Below are 21,973 nucleotides of genomic sequence, written 5' to 3'. Positions count from 1 at the left end.
AACTACTGATACTGTGAATCAAACAATTCTGTTACATAAATTAAAAGCATATGGAATGAGAGGGGTAGCCTCACAATTGCTTACCTCCTATATGAAAGACAGGAAACAGTGTGTCAAGCTAACTTATAAAAGCAACGAACAGCTGGTAACAACCAAATCAACCCATAAGATACTTCAATGTGGTGTGGCAGGACTGTGATATGCAGACTACTACAAACAATAGTGAAATCAATTATAATTCTGTCAAGTTATTTTATTGCAAATGTGCTACTTGTAAATAAAGGAAGATTGTGAAAATGCAATTTATGCTTAGCTATAGTCAGAACATGAAAGTACTCAATTTACACTTTCATTGGCCCTTTTTTTGGGAATAATTGTTGACGAACACCTGTCATGGAAAGAACATAAAGACCATATTTTTAAGAAAAGCAGTACAAATGCGTATCTACTGAAATGGGTCTCAGCCCTCCTGGACCATGATAGCTTGAGACAAATATACTTCGGAGTGATACATCATCTTCAGTATGTTATTGAGATATGGAGTGAGGTACCATCTGTATACACAGACAAGCTCTTGAGACTACAAAAAAAGGCAGTAAGCGTGGTAGCTAACCATCTTATCTCAAGACAGTTTAATTAGACACCTTAAAGACTAAACTTGTGCATTTATTAACAGAAAAAGCTGTTATTCAGTAGAAGATTTCAAGTTATAATATATCTTTCTAAAACAGTGTATACAGCATAAGTTTGCTCTTTGCAACCAAAAAAGGGATAATTTCTCATCTTCACACACTATATCAATGTATGCCTTTATATTTCAAGTCATAATGTCTCTGTGTAAAACATTGTATACAGCACACTTTTAGGCAACAAAAAATGGTACTTTCTGAACCTCACTACAGGGTTATTAGAAATGATTGAAGCGATTTCACAGCTCTACAATAACTTTATTATTTGAGATATTCTCACAATGCTTTGCACACACATACAAAAACTCAAAAAGTTTTTTTAGGCATTCACAAATGTTTGATATGTGCCCCTTTAGTGATTCGGCAGACATCAAGCCGATAATCAAGTTCCTCCCACACTCGGCGCAGCATGTCCCCATCAATGAGTTCAAAAGCATCGTTGATGCGAGCTCGCAGTTCTGGCACATTTCTTGGTAGAGGAGGTTTAAACACTGAAACTTTCACATAACCCCACAGAAAGAAATCGCATGGGGTTAAGTCGGGAGAGCGTGGAGGCCATGACATGAATTGCTGATCATGATCTCCACCACGACCGATCCATCGGTTTTCCAATCTCCTGTTTAAGAAATGCCGAACATCATGATGGAAGTGCGGTGGAGCACCATCCTGTTGAAAGATGAAGTCGGCGCTGTCGGTCTCCAGTTGTGGTATGAGCCAATTTTCCAGCATGTCCAGATACACATGTCCTGTAACGTTTTTTTCGCAGAAGAAAAAGGGGCCATAAACTTTAAACCGTGAGACTGCACAAAACTCGTTAACTTTTGGTGAATTGCGAATTTGCTGCACGAATGCGTGAGGATTCTCTACCGCCCAGATTCGCACATTGTGTCTGCTCACTTCACCATTAAGAAAAAATGTTGCTTCATCACTGAAAATAAGTTTCGCACTGAACGCATCCTCTTCCATGAGCTGTTGCAACCGCGCCGAAAATTCAAAGCGTTTGACTTTGTCATCGGGTGTCAGGGCTTGTAGCAATTATAAATGGTAAGGCTTCTCCTTTAGTCTTTTCCGTAAGATTTTCCAAACCGTCGGCTGTGGTACGTTTAGCTCCATGATTGCTTTATTCGTCGACTTCCGCGGGCTACGCGTGAAACTTGCCCGCACGCGTTCAACCGTTTCTTCGCTCACTACAGGCCGACCCGTTGATTTTCCCTTACAGAGGCATCCAGAAGCTTTAAACTGCGCATACCATCGCCGAATGGAGTTAGCAGTTGGTGGATCTTTGTTGAACTTCGTCCTGAAGTGTCGTTGCACTGTTATGACTGACTGATGTGAGTGCATTTCAAGCACGACATACGCTTTCACGGCTCCTGTCGCCATTTTGTCTCACTGCGCTCTGGAGCGCTCTGGCGGCAGAAACCTGAAGTGCGGCTTGAGCCGAACAAAACTTTACGAGTTTTTCTACGTATCTGTGGTGTGTCGTGACCATATGTCAATGAATGGAGCTACAGTGAATTTATGAAATCGCTTCAATCATTTGTAATAGCCCTGTATTTATATCATTGCGTGTGTGTGCACTTATGTACATTAACTAAACCTTTGTATACATGAACTAAAATCTATGACAATGTATGAAAACTAACTGTTATATGGATAACAAACAAACTAGTAAGCACTCCGACTTCAGACCACAAGTGGCCCATCGGGACCATCCGACCGCCATGTCATCCTCAGCTGAGAATGCGGATAGGAGGGGCGTGTGGTCAGCACACCGCTCTTATGGTCATTATGATGGTTTTCTTTGACAGGAGCTGCTACTATTCGGTCGAGTAGCTCCTCAATTGGCACCACAAGGCTGAGTACACCCCGAAAAATGGCAACAGTGCATGGCAGTCCGGATAGTCACCCATCCAAGTACCGGCCACACCTGACAGTGCTTAACTTCAGTGATCTGATGGGAACCGGTGTATCCACTGTGGCAAGGCCGTTGCCAAACAATCAAATACAGCCACTCACATCCCACACCTCTCCTGACACAGTCTGTGCTTAAATCTTCATCAGCATATTCATTGCAGTTTAAACATCTTTAAAAGCTACTTTTCCAAGCATGGCATACTTTATCGCACACCAAGGGAAGAATAAGTGTTTGCTTAAAATTTACTTCATAAGATTTTGTTACTTCAGAAACTACTGTCATTAGGGCTCCCATAGCCACCACCTGTTCCTTCCGCAATCTGTCTATCTGTGCTGTGGTATCAACACTTAGATTATGTACCTCCTAAGAGATTAATTCATCCCAAATTTTCTGTAGTTCACTCTCAGTTCTATCTGTTTCTGCAACACATGTATCCACAGATGATTCCATCTTTTCTCGTACCTTATTATCATCTAAGTCAAACCCTCACCCCTCCAAATTGGCAAGTATAGCGCCTAAAACAACAGCAATATCTGAATCGTTGCTTTGCCCCAACACTCTCAACCCTTTTGAGTGCCGGAGAGTTGAACATGTATTATGTTAAATCCCTTAAAATGCTCATTCACTGTTTCAATATTTCTGAATTTAGCTCCTCTGGTAAGGTGGAAAGTTTTGTCTTAGACTGCAATTTGCTAGGCCGGATTTCTTGCTTTTCCTTACATCATTTATTGATATGCTGTTCTAGTGTTGTGTTCACTGGTTTTACACCAGCAGTTAGCTCCTTTAGGTCTAATTGTGTACTAAATGTTCAAAATCAAACAGGTACATCCACATCCATTTTTCTCATCATCACATGTATAATATCTACGAGAATAGTCTGCCACACAACACAAACACCACCAGGGAAAAACTTCTGGAGGCTATCAACTTGGATATTATGTGGCTCACCAGAATCTTGCCCCATGTAGATGCTGAACGGAAAACTGGAAAAGTGTTTAAGCTGTGTTGCATCACTTTTAAGTGAGTGTGCTGATGACACTGCCATTGCTGCAGATTGACTAGTTGCAGCTGCGATCCGTAACTGCTGCTGTGGACTTTCTGTGTGATTAATACAACAAAGCCATCTGTAGTCATAGTCGAAATCTTCCAACTCATGGACTAGTTACTTTCTTCTCCATCATAGTTGTAGTAGAACAATTTAATAATAGCTCATCGACTAACCAAACTTCTTCAGAATTCTGGATTCAGTGCTAGCAATTAATTTTACACTGCAGTCTCAACTTGGCTGTTGACCTGCATTACTACTGACAACAGATATCAATGCCCAGAAATCCGCATATTCAAAATTCACCAATTCCCTTTAAAATTTCAAGTTTCTGTTTACTATCATTGTTCTTTGTAAATTTTACTTACTTTCAGCTGTATTTGTTCTGGATACTGTCATGGTCACCACATGTGATGTTCTGCTGGTTCTTTACCATATTGGGTGGCGAAGTAAAGCCTGATTGGGAGCTAAGACTTCCTATTGTTCAATCTTGCTCACATTATTTCAGCACACTTTACAATCTCTTGCAATCAAACTTTATTTCTTGAAGAGCTGCACTTACTGTTAGAAGTTAAAGAGTACAAATTCACCATTTGATTGTCAAAATAAATGCGAGACTTCTCATAAACAATTTATCGGATATTGTCCTCTTGTTACAATGGTCATGAATTATAAAACTGCTTCAATATTCGGAACATCACCCTTACATTGATAGGGGCAAAAGTCCAAAAATGGTCTTTTTCAACAGATTCCAACTAAGTGAGTATATAACAAGTTTTCTCTTGTTCTCATGACATTATAGGCACTGTCATGGCCATTCTTCCTCCATGGCTCACACTGTATCTCCGAGGCAGGACCCGATGAAGTGGAAAAACTGCCTGACCAGCAGGGACTGTGAATATTGTATAATGTCTAACATCTTCCTGGCTTGCAGATACACTGCGTCCATCCATTTCATAATAAATGTGCATAAATAAAACATACATCCAAAGAGTAGATTATCTAATTCATAATGAAAATAAACTTTCAGCAGTGGTGATCATCATTCATTAGTTCGAAAAATGCTTGTGCAACACGTCACTTCATCAAGTGACATTTTACTCTACTTGGCATGGAGAGATGCATAAAATGAGTCAACCACAACAACATCATATCTGTTGAACATCTTTTTTCCAGTCACAGTCATCTTATTCTTACCACATGGAAACTACCCTACCATTCTTATACAGTTCCGCTACCTTTTCAGCCAATTTGTTGTGGAGTTAGCTGTTTATCATGCTGTTTTCTTTTTCTTTACCCTGTCTTATTTATTTTCATTTCTGAACATTTCAGGTTTCAAACATTTTTCTGACAACCATTTTGTAGTTTGATATAGTTTGTTCTTTACAGATACACACTGATCAGCCACATACACAACTACAAAATACAATTATGGTTGGACCCATATTAAAAGTAATTTTGAACGGCCTTTATCACTAATTTATCCTCCCTCCTTTCTTACATTACTAGCACCTACACTCTTGATTTGATGCTTTCAGCTAATTGTAAAGTACGTAGCTTCAATTACAGTTTTCTTTTCTTTTTTCAAACCACTATTTAGTGGAGTCACGATTCTTACTTCAAATGTAACACACTTTAAATCATGTGTCCACCCACCCACACACACACACACACACACCCACACCCACACCCACCCACACACACACACACAGAAAGAGAGAGAGAGAGAGAGAGAGAGAGAGAGAGAGAGAGAGACAGACAGACAGACACTGGGGGAAGGACAAAAAGCTATTAGACCATGTTCACAGAGATAAGCTAATCTTGAACTTTTTCTTCCCCCCCCCCCCCCCCCCCCCCTCCAGCAGAAGCGAGCAATAAGCATATTATGTAAAATAGATAACCATGCATCTTACAGAAGGCTTTTTAGGGTTCTTGGAATCCTTACAAGCAGTGCCCAATACATTGATTCCACAATGGATTTTGTTGCTTACAATAAAAATCAATTCCAGCTTGACAGTGATCTATACAATCACGATATAAGATACAAAAATAATTTACATGTAGAGTTTGCTTGACAGATCTCTTACTTTCAAGAAGCACTGCATGAACTGCAAGTCAAAGATTTCTGTCAGGAACAGTCTTGTGTGGAAACTGGCTGGATCGCAATGGAGTAGTCAACTTGAAACTATACAAACTTCTGCAATCGTACTATGCTGTTCCCCAGCAGAGTATGCATGTCCTGTTTGGTCTAATTCAACACGTGCTGAACAGGTGGACATAGCTCTAAATGACACCTGTAAAATATGACAGTTTGCTGAACATCTACTTCAGTCGAATGGCTTCACCACCCCGCAGGAATAGCACCACCTCCTGTTCAAAGAGAAATAGCTGTGCATGTGAAAAGAAACACCGTGGAGCTGGCAAAGTGTTTCTAAAAATTTACCTTTTAGCTACGATGATAAATGGAAGTCCCTGACTACACTGAGATCTGGAGTTGGCACATCGAAGGTTACTCTGACAATATGAGGCTTCACCGATTGAAATGACATTCATAAAGCAAGAAATTGGAAATCTCAAATGATTCAAACGAAAATTAAAAACTTACTTAATTGGCAACTCTCTCCACAAATTATCTGAATATCTACATTCAATGACTGAAAATTCCTGTTACTTCAAAACAAGTGGCAGAGTTCATTGTTAGGCTCCATAATAAATAATAATGTACTGTCAATGTAATTCAATATTTAAACACATAGGTAATTATTTTCTTTGAAAAGTACCAATGTTGTAATGAAGTACATTGTTATAACGTCAAGTTTAGCACATATATTTCAGAACGACACAACACATATAAGTCACAGAGTAATTTGACAAGCAAGACATGTGTACACGTTAGCATTCGAATGAGCACTGAGTCCCAGTCTAGCAGCCGCTGCTTGGCTGGCCGCTTAGGTGGCGCAGCTGCTGCATGGCTGGCAGACAGTGCCGCACATAGAGGACGTGCGCAATTGCGCGGCGGTGCTTTGAATGATCGGCGAGTCACAACACTTTTCCCCCCTTTGAAATTGTTGCACTGGTCTTGATGAAGGTGTCCTGGAGATGGCTAACATCCATAGGCGCTGTTTGACTCGCCGTAAAGTCTCGAGGAGGAGGCTTCCCGTATGGACGGAAGTGTCCCCGATGATAACGGGTTGAGATGACAGGAGACGTAGGGGTCGAATCTGCTGGGGCTCCATGCACCAATCTGCCCGTTGCGGCAAGTCCAGTTGATATGACAAGAGACATGGGCGATGTGTCGGCGTCCGTTGGAGGAGGAGGCGAGTAGATTTGCTCTGACAGAGGTTGGTCATCCAGTTCCTGCATGGGCACATCTCCTGGTGGCGTCCGTTCTTGTGCTGGCATCGCGATGACGGTGAGACGGCTGCGTTGTGGGTATTGAGAGATGCCAAGATCCCGAGCGTCAGGTAGAGCCAAAGGTGGTGTAGCGGCATTCGGAACAGGCATTGCTGGCACACGAGGCCGAAGCTGGTCCGAATGACGCACTGCAACACCCGTGTCCGTCTGGATTTCATACAGGCATCTGCCACGGCATCTTAAGATGCGGCCCGGGCTCCATTTTGGCCGCCTGCCATATCCCCGCACCCAGACGAGGTCGTCGGCTGTGAACCGGCCAAGTGAAGGCACCCGCGGCCGTGAGGTGGAAGGCCGCAGAAGATGAAGTAGCGTGCGGGGCTGTCGGACATGTAAGAGCTCAGCCGGGCTGTGGACGCCCATGGGGGTGAAACAGTAAGACGCCAGAAACTGGAGAAGCGCATCATCATCAGCAGCAGAAGAAGTCAGAAGTTTCCGCATCTGAGCCTTAAATGTGCGGACCAGTCGTTCAGCCTCACCGTTGGATTGTGGATGGAACGGCGGGGCCATGACATGCATAACGCCGTGACGAGCACAAAAATCCGCAAATTCGGAAGAGGCAAATTGCGGACCATTATCAGTAACAAGAGAAGAGGGGAGGCCTTCCAAAGAAAAAATGCGGGCGAGAGCACTGGTGGTTGCCGCGGTGGTAGGCGACGTGCAACGGACAATGAAAGGAAAGTTAGAGTAGGCATCAATTACGAGGAACCAATAAGTACCTAAAAATAGTCCTGCAAAGTCAGCATGAATGCGCTCCCAGGGCTTCTCAGGCGAAGGCCACGGTGACAAAGATGACTTCGGGGCAGCGGCCTGTGACGCACAAGGGCCGCAGGCGGCGACCATGTGTGCTATTTCAGAGTCAATGCCAGGCCAGTACATATGACGGCGCGCCAGAGATTTTGTGCGACACACACCCTAGTGCCCTTGGTGAAGGAGGCGCAAGACCGAAGCACGCAAAGACGCAGGTACCACAACACGTGGCGAAGCATTGTCAGTGGAGAGGAGGATAACACCATCCCTAGCCGTGAGGCGGTAGCGCAAAGTGTAGTAGTTCCGCAACGGATCAGAAGTCTTAGCGGACGGGCGATCTGGCCAACCCTTCTGAATACAGCGTAAAACCCGGGAGAGGGTAGGGTCAGAACCCGTAGCAGCCGCCAGCCGGTCCCCAGTGATGGGGAACCCGTCCACAACCCGCTGCTCGGCAACATCCAGGTGGAAACACAAAAGTTCGTCCCTACTGAGTGCCTGATCAGGACCCATGGGAAGGCGAGACAGAGCATCAGCATTTGAATGTTGAGCCGTTGGCTGGAAATGAATCTCATAATTGAAACGAGACAAGTAAAGAGCCCAACGCTGGAGGTGGTGTGCAGCCTTGTCGGGAAGTGACGATGGATGAAACAAGGAAACAAGTGGTTTGTGATCCGTAACAAGATGAAATTTTGAGCCATAGAGAAAAACACCAAACTTATGAAGAGCATAAATAATGGTCAAAGCTTCTTACTCAATTTGAGAATACTTTTGTTGGGCATCCGTGAGCGTTTTGGAGGCATAAGCAATGGGTTGTTCCGAACCGTCAAAAAAACGGTGCGCAAGGACTGCACCGACCCTGTATTGAGAGGCGTCAGTGGCAAGAACAAGATGTTGGCCAGGTCGATAAGTAGCCAGGCACGGGGCCTGTTTCAGAATAGTCTTCAATTTCTGGAAAGCCGCTTCGCATGACGCGGACCAGTGAAAAGGCACGTTTTTATGCAACAGGCGATGCAACGGCTGAGCCACCGAAGCTGCAGACGGTAAAAACTTGTGATAGTATGCTATTTTCCCCAAGAAGGCCTGCAGTTCCTTAACAGATGTAGGGTGAGGAAGGGCACGATCGCAGTGACAGTTTGCTGAAGCGGACGAATACCATCCCGAGAGAGTTGAAACCCCAAGTACATGATAGATGCCTGAAAAAATTGTGATTTCTGAAGATTACACTTAAGACCGGCAGTCTGTAAGACATGAAAAAGTGTGCAGAGATTTTGAAGATGTTCTTCAGTGGTGGAGCCAGTGACAACAATGTCGTCCATGTAATTGATACACTCAGGGACAGGGAGCAATAATTGTTCCAAGAATCGCTGAAAGAGAGCAGGGGCGCTAGCAACCCCAAATGGCAAGCGTTGGTATAGATAGAGGCCGAAAGGCGTGTTAAGGACCAGAAACTGTCAGGAAGCAGCGTCGAGAGGAAGTTGATGATCAGCTTCTGACAGGTCAATTTTAGAAAAATACTGGCCTCCAGCAAGTTTAGTGAACAGTTCTTCAGGACGGGGCATAGGGTAAGTGTCGATGAGGCATTGAGCATTTACAGTGGCTTTGAAATCGCCACAGAGACGAATATCACCATTTGGCTTAGCAACGACAATGACAGGAGAGGACCACTCACTGGAAGTGACAGGAAGCAAGACCCCTGAAGTAGTGAGACGATCTAACTCCCGTTTTACCCGATCATGAAGGGCCACAGGAATGGGTCGAGCCCGAAAAAACTTAGGGCGAGCAGTGGGTTTGAGCGTGATATGAGCTTCAAAGTCGTTTGCACGGCCTAATCCAGGAGAAAAAAGGAACGAAAATGTCGTCGACAAGGAATCTAGTTGAGCTTAAGGAATAGCATCAGAGACAATATTGACAGAGTCATCTATGGAGAACCCAAAAACGCAAAAGGCATCGAAACCAAAAAGATTTTCTGCGTTGCTCTGGTCGACCACAAATATGGGAACAGTGCGAACGACAGATTTGTAAGATACCTCAGCATTAAACTGTGCCAAGAGAGGAATCTTCTGTTTATTGTACGTCCGTAATTGCCGAGTGACAGGTGACAGGAGTGGAGAACCCAACTGAAGATACGTCTGAGAATTAATTATAGTGGCAGCAGAACCAGTATCCACTTGCATGCGAACATCTCGACTAAGGCTTTGGACAGTGAGGAATAACTTCCCTGAAAGGGAAGAAGTGCAATTGACAGACAACACAGAATCAGAATCAGCGTCATGTTCATGAACATCACGTATACGGTCGGATTTGCAAAAGGAAGACACATGACCTTTCTTTTTGCAATTGTGACACACAGCCCAACGTTGGGGACAATCCTCGCGTGAATGTTTCGTAAAACACCGCGGACATGAAGGAAGTTGCCGGGGGTTTTGCTGCAGTTTCTTAGCGGGTTGTTTACGGCTAGGCTGAGGCTGCGCGTGGGAGCGCACTGTGGCCACGTCGGCCGGCGGGGATGCGCCGCACGTGTCGTCAACAGCGCACAGAGGTTGTATTTCCCCGCCATCACCCCACGCCTCTATTTGCGCCCCAGCGGCGCGAGAAATTTCAAAAGACTGCGCAATGGAGAGAACTTTATCTAGAGTCGGATTCGCCAACTGAAGGGCACGTTGCCGAACTTCTTTGTCGGGCGCCATCCGGATAATAGTATCCCGTACCATGGAATCGGCATAGGATTCTTTGTGAACGTCAGTAACAAATTGACACTTTCGACTGAGGCCGTGAAGTTCAGCAGCCCAAGCGCGATAGGATTGATGTGGCTGTTTTTGACAATGATAAAAGGCAACACAAGAGGCTACCACATGCGTTTGCTTTTGAAAATAGACAGACAGAAGTAAGCACATTTCAGCAAAGGACAAAGACGCAGGATCCTTCAAAGGAGCCAATTGCAACAACAACCGATACATTTGAGGTGAAATCCAGGAAAGGAACAGAGACTTACACGGATGTTCGTCCGTGACATGAAATGCCAAGAAGTGCTGTCGAAGACGTTTTTCATAATCAGACCAGTCTTCCGCCGTCTTGTCGTAAGGAGGAAAAGGAGGTATAGCCAACGACGAGAAATGCACCGCATTTGACGCTGTTAGAAGCATTTGCTGTCCAAGGAGATTTTGCAATAGTTCCTCGGCAGTAGCCATGGAACCCTGTGGGTCAACGGTGAAAAGGAAAAATCCACTACCTCGTTGCCAATTGTTATAACGTCAAGTTTAACACATATATTTCAGAACGACACAACAAATATAAGTCACAGAGTAATTTGACAAGCAAGACATGTGTACACGTTAGCATTTGAATGAGCACTGAGTCCCAGTCTAGCGGCCGCAGCTCGGCTGGCCGCTTAGGTGGCGCAGCTGCTGCATGGCTGGCAGACAGCGCCGCATGTAGAGGACGCGCGTAATTGCGCGGCGGCGCTTTGAATGATCAGCGAGTCACAACATAAATATCAAGCTATCAAGGCATCTCATCATGGGAACTGAAAACAGTAAAATCTATGGGGAAAGACAGAAACTGGAATACATCCAACAAATAATTAAGGACATTGAGTGCAAGTGCTACTCTGAGATGAAGTGGCTGGCATGGGAAACGAATTCACTGCAAGTCGCATCAAACTGACCAGAAGGCCGTTGAAGCAACTCCCTCACCCCAATTAAATCACTCTGAACCCTAAGTGTGTTATTTGGTGGTTTATGTATTAGAAGTTCCATGCTACAAAATTGTGCTATTTGAGGTCACCAATGCATAGATAAACATGTCATTGTAATATGATCTGCTACAATAAAATGTGAGGTAATGGCATGTTAGTGGTTAAAAGTGGAACCATATTTTTATTAAGTGCAAAGATATGGATGTGAATAAAAATTTCTCCAGCTATTTAGACAAACGACGACTCTTTTCATTTCCATTTATTGCATGAATTTGAAATTTCTGTTTAGTATGAGCTTTGAAGCTATGCAAGGAAATAACTGATAAATTCAAACTTACTTAGTTTATGAGATATGTACGAACAGTGCAGCTGGTAATGTAGTGACCATGAAAGACTGGGACTAGGATTAAGTTCCAGCCCAGCCCCCCTTTTTTTAATGTACCTGTTGTCACAGAAAATGTTGAAGCTCTCTCTCGAACATGTTACAGTGGCCTTGACTCAACTGAAATATTCACAACTTCCTCCATCCATTTTTGAAGGCACCAATTTTCAGCATGTTTAAAAACAATCTGTGGCTGTGGAATGTGCACAAAATGCAACCAAAAACAACTGTTGTTGACCACTGTGGATGCACAGAATCATGTGATCTGAGAGGTGTGTTTGTGTGTGTGTGTGTGTGTGTGTGTGTGTGTGTGTGTGTGCGTGCGCGCGTGTGTGTGCGTGTGTGTGTCGGCGTGTGCGTGCACATGTTTTAGGAGAGAATGTCTATTATCAATGTAAAACCGACTTGTTACACATCATATTTAGAGTTTGCAATTATAATCCACAGAACACACAAATAAAATTACTTAATTAATTGATCTGGACCAACCATGTTGCCAACCAATGTCAGTATGTTCCACACTGCAGCCTATGTCCCATATGAAGGTGTCTAGAACATTTAATAAATAATTTTCAAATAAACAAATACACACAATGAAATTTAATTATCTTTCAATATTACACAAATAGCTTGTGTATACTTGTGAAAAATAGCTTCCAGTCAAATATTTATTTACAAACATGTAGACTGTGTTTCAAAAGGGATTTCAGCATTTCCAAAGGAAACAGTTTTGATGCAGACTAGTTTAATTTTTTATTTATTCCTTACGATGGTTGCAGTGTCGTTAATGTCCTGAGTAAAATTCATGACACAATGTTACTCATCTCACCTGTGCATGGAAAACACCACTTAATTGTTCACAATGCTGAAGATTAGAAAGAATTAGTTTTCACTGTGGAAGAGAGGTAACCATGAGGAGAGTACTGCCAACTTTCAATTTTCATCGCACTGTTAAAGCTATGAAGCACTTGGAATGGAATGCTTCAACTGGACAGATCATCATCTTGTTTGTCTGTGTTACCTTTTTCCAGAACTATCTCTGCAGCAGATGATTCTTCTGTATTACCACATACATTTGCATTAGCAGGCAAGGCACTTCCTGCATCTGTATTAGTTGACAAGGAGAAGTCAGGAATGTAATTCAATGCAGTTCTGGATACAAAGGCAGTATTTAACCACAGGGGAATAAGTGAAAGGAGCTTTCTGGCAATTATATGATAGAGAGCTGCATCTTCTGTGTGTGCTATGAGGCAACAGCGAACAGACTCCTTTTTGCTTCCAGCAATAATACGGACAATGAATGATGCATTTTCAACTTCTGATGGCTCTTGTTCTAGATGCTGTGAAATCAGTGTTTCCCACTCCATCATAGGGAGTTTGGGATCTAATTTATGCTTTGTGGCAGCCTTCTTGCGCATATTCCACGTGTGCAGTACGGGTTTGCCGGAACATTTCCAACTACGTGGCAGACACTTAGTAATCATACAATCCTCCACAGATACTGGACCCCTTGTATCATCAACTGGTTCTACCTTCAACCTGCAAAATGTTTTGTAAATTAATGCTAATTTTACATACACATATACACAGATGTTTATACACAAATAAATACAACAGGAGGCAACAATGAAAATTGCTGTTTTGAAAGAAAATTATATTTATTGTTTTAATTTATTATTCTTTCCCTACATAAATAGCAATTTAAAATGACATATTTTTAAATATGATGTCCAGCAAGTGATGTATTGTCAGTAAACTGATTTACTTGACTTCTGAAGTTATGGGTGACAGTTTCTAGCATAACAAGAAGTCCACAAGCTACTTTTTGGTGAATTTTCACCTTCAAGTGTATGAAGGTCCTTGGCTGTACAGTGTAAACAATGAATTTTAGATACCAAACTGAAAAACAAGAAAAGTTGCGAAGGGCTAAATTGGGCAAGTGCACCGGCCACAGAAGATTGTCCATCAAAGAGACCAGGTGTACAGAGTACTTTTCCAACAAAATGTGTATGCCATGATGCAATCTTGCTGAAGACACACATTCCCAACATCATTTTTTTTAAAAGACTGGGCAAAATAAAATTATCAATCACACTGACAACTAGTTGGGAATTCATCATTGTACATTTGGTTTCTTAGAAAAAAAGTAAGGCACAATGATCTCTAACGTCAATAAAACACACCAAACAGTTACACATACTGAGTGAAGGAACTTCTCATGTAGTTCTGCAGTGTGCACCACATAGGCAGGCAAATTTTCACATGCATTATGCTGAACATCAAAATCGCATTCACTGAGTTCTTGCATCATAGCTATGGGAGCATAGGCCTCCATGAAGAATTCACCTCACAGAGCATTCAAAAGTTGAAGGGCAGCTGCTTGCTAGCATGCTGGGCATCATCAAGGAGATGCATGCTGCAATCTGACAATTAACTATGTAACCACTCTTTAGAGAGTGGTTATACAGAAACGAGTATTAGATTAAATTCTGTAATACAAAATGACCTAAGGGCCCAAAAATGGTAGTAGTATTTCAAAGTAACAGTTAGTTAAAATTTTACAAAGAGTAGATATTCGAAATAGAGTAACACAAAGCAGTACAAAGGGAATCCAAGGAAGATCTAACAGATCTGTGTTTTGTTTTGAATGTAATATATAAACCAATGCGCAATGTTGTTAGGCCTCTTGAGTTTTTGTTTTCACCGGTGGCGAGTGTGTTCACAGTTCTTCCGTGGTAGCTGGAATTTTGGGATTAGAAGCCTAATTAAATTGCATTCTTAGAACTGGATTAGATATTCGAGTTGTGGAGAATAGATTATTTTGGGATAAATTCAGAGAGTGAGTCAATTAGAGGTGACTGGGTATACGAACACTGATATTCAAGTGTATGGTGATTGTACGTGTTAAACGAAAAGCTACAATCGTATACTTATGATTGTGAAGAGATTTATTGACAATACGAAAACTTTTATGTTGAATTAAGAGTTTATTTGCTGTATACGAATTATTAAAGAGCATTGGGACCGAAAATAGTTTGGACCTTATCACACTAGTATCTTTGCCACTTGTTGGCAAGGTGATTCTGCTAATAAATGTAAATGTGAAAAATAGTGCCCGTTAAAAGACTAAACTTGTGTTGAACAGACACAGAAAGGATTCGAACCCATAATTAATATCGTGTTGTGAGAATTGAGAAGCTTAGACATTGTAAGGTCCAGAGACATCTTTATAATTCATCGGACATTAATGGCAAAGGACAGGTTCATGGGAAAACATATCTTTGGTGATAGGCGCACAAAGGAATGTAGTACTGACTGACTGTTAACATACCGAAACGATACGCACTAGGGTCAACTCTCCTTTCATTGCTCCCCTAATGCCATCTCTCATTAACTTAAGAACTTAACTGTGTCACTAAAACAGAAATATATGAGACATTCCCAGTGTTTACTGAATTCCATAATCAGCTAGTACATAGACAATAATATCTGTGAACATTCAAGGGATTCAAGGGTTATTGAAGGAAGCTGATAAACCTTTTTACAAACAGATTTAATAGGATTCAATGGCAGGGAATGGTTCTTAACTAGCTGGGACAATATACGGTATGCACAAACTTTTGAGATCAGTTCCGCTGCCGCAGGGAGAGGTGGGGGGGGGGGGGGGGGGGGGGCGAAGCAAAACAATCTGGTCTCGGAGGAAATCCATTCAATGAACTTGTTCTCTAACTGCTTAATGCCTTTTCCACTAATCACAGCCAGCAGCCAGAAACAACTACTCTGTAGCAAGGAATGAAAATCTACTGAATGACATGGTGTAATGAATGAAAGTGAGAATAAACCATTGTTGGAGACTGAAAGGAATAGATTTTATAGATATTCAAAACTCTTTAACTACAGCCTCTAATAGTGAATGCAGTATCCAATATGAATCCTCTAGTTCAACATAAAAGAGTGATGTATGATATTTTGGTTGTCAAATAACTGATATAAACTGCATCATCCATGTTTCCAACATTAGAGCGACTCTGAAAGTTTGGAGAAAATAATGCTAAATGCTGTTTCCACAAAAAAATCATATCTAAGTATCACCTAACCTTATACAGTGTATTGGGTAGAAATGTCAAAAGGAAGACTAAGATATATGTACCTCAAAATTATTCCTACACCTAACATAAAACAGGACTACTCATGCCATTTTTCAACTTTAACATCTGTACTTTACTTTAGAGAGCAACTGGTTCAGTTAAAAGTTGGATATACTACTATATATTCCCATATAAGGAAATTTTATCAAACGTATGTCAGAAATTGTAAAATAAAGACATGGTGGCTTTGGTTACCCCATGTTGTGGACTTACAAGGGCCAATAGTTAGATATCAATGTTTGGCTCACGGTAACTGTGATTAGGAAACTGAAGTTTGGTTCAAATGATCTAGGATTAGAGTAACACAGTTCATACGCTGTGCTAAACTCACATACCAAATGCCTTAAACATGCAATATGATGAAGAAATTGTAAACAATTGAGGAGATTTTTTCAGAAGTCAGTTAAAAATCAAGGTTCTTGCTATGTTTGTCCTGTTGAAATGGTCTGGTCACAAGCCAATATTTGCTGTTGATATAGGGTGATGAAAACTAAGAGTTCTTTCAAAATTCAATATTTGCTCTCAGAAAGTCAAAGCCAAAGTCAAGAAACACAAACTGCGCTTTGCTTCTGAGAAACCTGGAAGGGAGAACAACAATTTAGGACATCAATAACAATGGAGGACATCACAATCAATAACAACGTGAGAAGTGTTTTTTGGACATACAAAAAACATAAACTGTAGCTAAGCCCTTGCTATCAGAACCAACATTAGAAATAAATTAGTGGTTTACACACCAAATTAGTGGTTTACACACCAACATTACCTCCTAATTATTACTCAGTTCAAGCCAGTTTTGTCAGAGGGAGGTTTGTGCTAAAAGAGTAGCTGTTGAACTATTAGATGGAGGTTCATACAAGTGATTCAGAAATGGTACACATGTAACAGAGTGCTCAGGTGGTACAAAGTCCAAGTCGACAGTGAAAGCATTCAAGAAGTCCAACAAGAACAAGAAAATGGAAGCTATTGCTGTTCATGGGGGCTAGTAGACATCAGTAAACCCAAAAGTCTTAGGAAGGAAAGAACGCAGAGCAGCTGATCTCACTTAGAGCAATATAACAACTTTTCATCACTTAAACACAATGAAACAAGATAAATTATTGCTAAAATACATGATAATCACATCACCAAAAGATAGAGGCAGGAAGGAAGAATACTGTTCCAATGTTGTATGCGCCGTAACATTTCAGGTAATGTCACGGATGTCCAAAGACAGATACTCAAATTTGAACACCAAATTTCATGTAACACGAGATTATAGACTGAAAACTCAGAGCGGGACTGCAGCACAACTAAAGATAAGGAAGTTAAATAAGCTATAAAGAATGATATCAAAATAAACAGGTGTAGAGAGAACCACTATTCAAGGAAAAAGTCCAAAAGAGATATTTGCTATTCGAACTGAATACACTCTAAATGTGGAAACATTTCAGAAAATAAATAAATAAATAAGGAAATCATCAGGCTTTCCAACTAGCTCTTTACCAAATTAAAAACATACTTTCTATCACTGCTTTAATTTGTCATATAAAACTACTAATACAGATATATGTTCAACATGCGAGACTGGTCTACTGAAATTAAAAAAGGAACACGATCTGAAGTAAAAGAACCAATTAATAAAAAACCACAGGTTGCACAAACTACACGCAAAAACGTTCTATGCAATTTAACGAAGGAGGAAAATTCAAATGTGATTAAAAATATAATGTAATGGGATAGATAAAAACTCTACTCACCAAGCCGCGACCGGTGAAAACACATATAAGGGTACTTAAATCTGCAACCTTTTGGAGTCAATGGCTCCTTCTTCTAGCGGAGGGGTTGAAGGGGAAGGAAGAGCAGTGAAGAAAAGGACTGATAGGTTTAGGAAATGGGGAGAGTTTCAAAAAGTTGCTCAGAGCCTTGGGTCAGGGGAGACTTACTGGGCGGGAAGAGAAGCAAACACTGATTTGTTGGAGACTGCTCTGGGGAAGATTCGAAAACCTGAGAGATTAAAAGTGGAAGCCAGGATAATAAGCAAGTCTGAGATTACTGACAAAACAGGTTGCAAGAGTTAATAAGAGCACAAAGCTAAGTGCATTACATGTGATCGATGTAGGAAGCAGGAAACATAGACCGATCTGCAAAGGAAAGATCTACAAAACTAAAAGGGAGTGGACACAGGAGTAGTTACTGTGAGGAAATGCTGTGACTGAAGAAACTGACATAAATTAAAGCCAGGTGGATGGTGAGAACCAAGCATACGTTGTAACACCAGTTACCAGCTGCAGAGTTCTACAAAACTGGTGTCTGATGGGGGGGTGGGGGCATCCAGATGGCATGTGTGGTGGAACATGCCCCGCAACAAGATATTGTGTGTTACCAGTATACACTCTCCGCCTGTGCCCATTCATCTTAGCTGATAACTTGGTGGTAGACATGCCAATATAAAAGGCCGAACATTGTTTACGTAACATTTCATAAACAATCTATGGGGTCTCAGAGATATATGTTTTGCCAATTACAGGGCTGGTATAGGTGGTGGGAGGAGAGTGTATAGGGCAAGTCTTACAGTGGAGACAGTCAAAGGGGTACATACCATACAGAAATAGGTGCAGAAGGAGCACAGGGTCTGACAGGATATAGCAAGAGATTTGGAGAATGACATAAAGCTATTGTGTGACGGGCAAAATATTAGACAGAATGGACCTCTTTTCAGGGCATGATTTTAGGAAGTCACAGCCTTATCAAAGTAACTGATTAATACATTCAAGACCAGAATAATACTGAGTGACAAGAGGTGTACCCCTAAGTTGTTTTTTGCAACGGTCAGCAGTACTAGGATTGGATTTGATGGCCCTGGAAATCAGCTTTTGAACTGGGCTTGTGGGGTAATTAGGTCCAGTGAAAGCTAAGGTGAGAATGGCGGTGTATTGCCATAGAGAATCTGCATCTGAACAAGAACGTTTGCCTAGAATGCCAAGGCTGTATGGGAGGGAATATATGACACGGACAGGTTGAAAACTGACAGAATGTAACTTTCGTTGTTAGTAGGTTTAATGTGAACAGAAGTTTGCAGTTGACTTCATCCTCACTGAAGGTGACGTACACAGGAGTAAACATCTTCTTACTCTGTATTATTCTGGTCTCGAATGTATTAATCAGCTACTATGACAAGGCTATGACTTCCTAAAATCATGCCCTGGAATAAGGTCTACTCTGTCTGACATTTTGCCCACCACACCCAGATTAGCCTTTGCCCCCTGCCCCCCCCCCCCCCCAAATCACTGCAATACCCTGTCAGATCCTATGCTCCTTCTCCTTCTTTTTCCTTACCCTAGGGTTCCTAACCCTGTGACCATCCTCACTGTAAGACTTGCCCTATGTACCCTCCTAGCACCACCTGTAACAGCCCAGTAACTGACAAAATACATACTACCAAAGGGAAAGCCACCTGTGAAATGACATGGGTCATGTATCAACTGTTACGTAAACAATGTTTGGCCTCTTACATTGGCATGACTACCACCAAGATATCAGTCAGGATTAAAGGGCATAGGCAGAGTGTGTATACTGGCAACACACAATATCCTGTTGCAGAGCATGCTGTAGTCATGGCCTCACTGCCTGTTTCATCACACACACCATCTGGATTCTTCCCTCAAATACGAGTTTCTCAACACCACAGGTGGGAACTAGTGTTACAACATTTCCTTGGTTCTTGCCACCCACCTGCCTTAATTTACATTAATTCTTTCAGCCTCAGCATTTTATCACGGCTCCGAAACCTTGCAAATTTAAATTCCTTTATGTACGTGTTCTCTTGCTGCCGCTTTGTGAGTTGATTTTTTTATCTATCCCATTATATTATATTTTCAAATAAGGTTAAAATATTTTTTTGTATACAATAGACTCGGGCAATACCACAGCTCTCTGTAGGTGAAGTATCATTTTCAAGACAGGTTTGGAGACACAATTTATGCATTATGATTCATTCCTGAACACAAAGAAAGGAAAGGATTGCTTTTCATATTTGGCTGGAAACAAAGACCGAATGAAGGGTTTTCTGATTCATGTACCAGTCAAAATAAAAATATAGTAATGATGGGCACACTAACTGCCTTTACAGAAGAAAGCAGTATATTTAATAAGCTGGTGCATTATTTCCCTTTCCATGGTCACAGCCATATGCGTCATGACAGAGTGAAAAAAAAGGAAAGAAAGAAAGATATTCTTTCACTGACCGAATATTATAAAGTGCTGGAACAACATGGCATCATAAACAAACTAAATAAATATTGGAAAGCAAAGGATCTCATGTCCAGTACACTAAAAGCCCTATGATCTAAGATCCCTTAAAAATAACTGCTCAGCAAGTTTTGGTTTATGAAAAGTCTAAGAAGAAGGTATTGTTGTCATTACTGGACACTTATATTGGAAGTCCTGAAGAGGTTGAGTTAAGGAAATCCAGACTCTGAAGCCTGGCAGTAAAGAAATCAGCCATTTAAGAAAAGAAGAACACGATCAGCAAGGAGATGAGAAAGAATGTCTTAAAACTGATGATGCATTTTAACATACCAGAAGGAGCAGATGAGTTTATGAGGACATTGTTGAAAAGGATCTGTAGGTTCCCAGTTTGTATTGCTGTTGCCAGTATTTTTAATTTCAATGATGTCTGTTGCATTTTGCATTTCTGCTTATCAAACATTTATGGAAAAATATTATATTAATGTGTTATATTGTGGTGCACTATTGTATTTCTATACAAAAGAACGATAAATAAGCTTTCTTTGTGATTAATGTTAAAGATGAAAAAAGAGACTGAAAAAATCACATTGACTGCAAATACTAAAAAACTTTTAACTTCCATCTATGCATTTACAGACTTCTGAAAAAACCTGTCACTCTACTCTGATATAAAAAATGAACACTGAGAAAAATTAAACAGACAATCGGAATCATGCCTACAAAAGCAGTGTAAATGTTACATTACCTCATTTACATAATTAGTATTTGGGTATGATGTTTAAAAAACACGTTTCCTCAAAAATTTACTTTTTTGCCTTTATCAACTTTTGAAAAGGTGTTCCTCAATTACAATTTTATAATTTTCATACTGTCGGCAGTGGCAGCTGATATTCACGTCCAAGTTTTCATTTTTCTCCTGCATTTCCACAACTGCAAGAGAGTTCAGGTATGGAGATACCTTTGATGACTTAAGAGACAAATCCTGGCATGAAACATGTGGCCACATACATTACACATAACAGATGGTGGGGGCCATGCCTAGGCCTGGCAAAATTTGCATCTCTGATGTTTTTAATTCTCCTGCCTCAATCATTCCCGCTCAAAATGTAAGACAGCAGCTGAAGCAGCTGTGCACCAATGTTAATGATCTTCTGCTGTGGTGCACCAATTACTTGGGTCAATTTTTAAACTTTTTACATTCTTCTTGAAACGCTCTTTGCAGCACTTCAGAGGAGCACCATGGGACCTTCTACCTGTGCTAACTTCACTATACAAAATTTATTGATGAAGTCTGTTGTTTCTCATCTGCTGGACATCCCCAACTCATTTGAGTTAGTGACCAATAATGGTGGCTTTCACCCTATACTTAGCCTTCTCACGAACAGTAGTATTTGATAAGAAGTCACCACATTTGATGTTCATAATGCATCTAAGTGTCTGTTGGTTGAGGTGTTCTAGTTTGTCAAGATCAGGGTGATATATTGTCTAGCTTTCACAACCACAGAGCAGGGTAGAAACAACAACTGTTTGACACACCAACAGTTTGGTGCATAGTGACAGGGAGACTCAGTGTACAAGACGTTCAAAAGCAACATGTGTGGCATCCATCCTTTGCTTGATGTCCTTTTCCGATGAGCAATTAGTTTTCCTAGATAGAGGAAATGATGTATTATTCCAAAGTGTGCTGGAAATAGAGATACTGAAATTCA

General features: G+C 41.3%; 1 protein-coding gene across 3 annotated transcripts in view; it reads right to left on the bottom strand.

The window, feature by feature from the left end:
- Window positions 1-12,471: 12,471 nt before the first annotated feature.
- The window catches only part of LOC126484632 (uncharacterized), a 224,612-nt gene continuing 215,110 nt past the window's right edge, over window positions 12,472-21,973 (bottom strand). For all 3 annotated transcript variants that reach the window (XM_050108222.1, XM_050108221.1, XM_050108223.1), the window contains one exon: window positions 12,472-13,425. In XM_050108222.1, the coding sequence (XP_049964179.1) occupies window positions 12,870-13,425 (556 nt within the window). In that variant the 3' untranslated portion in view covers window positions 12,472-12,869. The remainder of the gene's footprint in view (window positions 13,426-21,973) is intronic.

Source organism: Schistocerca serialis, chromosome 6 (assembly GCF_023864345.2).
Source record: "Schistocerca serialis cubense isolate TAMUIC-IGC-003099 chromosome 6, iqSchSeri2.2, whole genome shotgun sequence".
In the NCBI taxonomy this organism is placed as follows: domain Eukaryota; kingdom Metazoa; phylum Arthropoda; class Insecta; order Orthoptera; family Acrididae; genus Schistocerca; species Schistocerca serialis.
The sequence above is the reverse complement of the archived record's forward strand: the minus strand, read 5'-3'. Positions and strand labels throughout refer to the sequence as shown.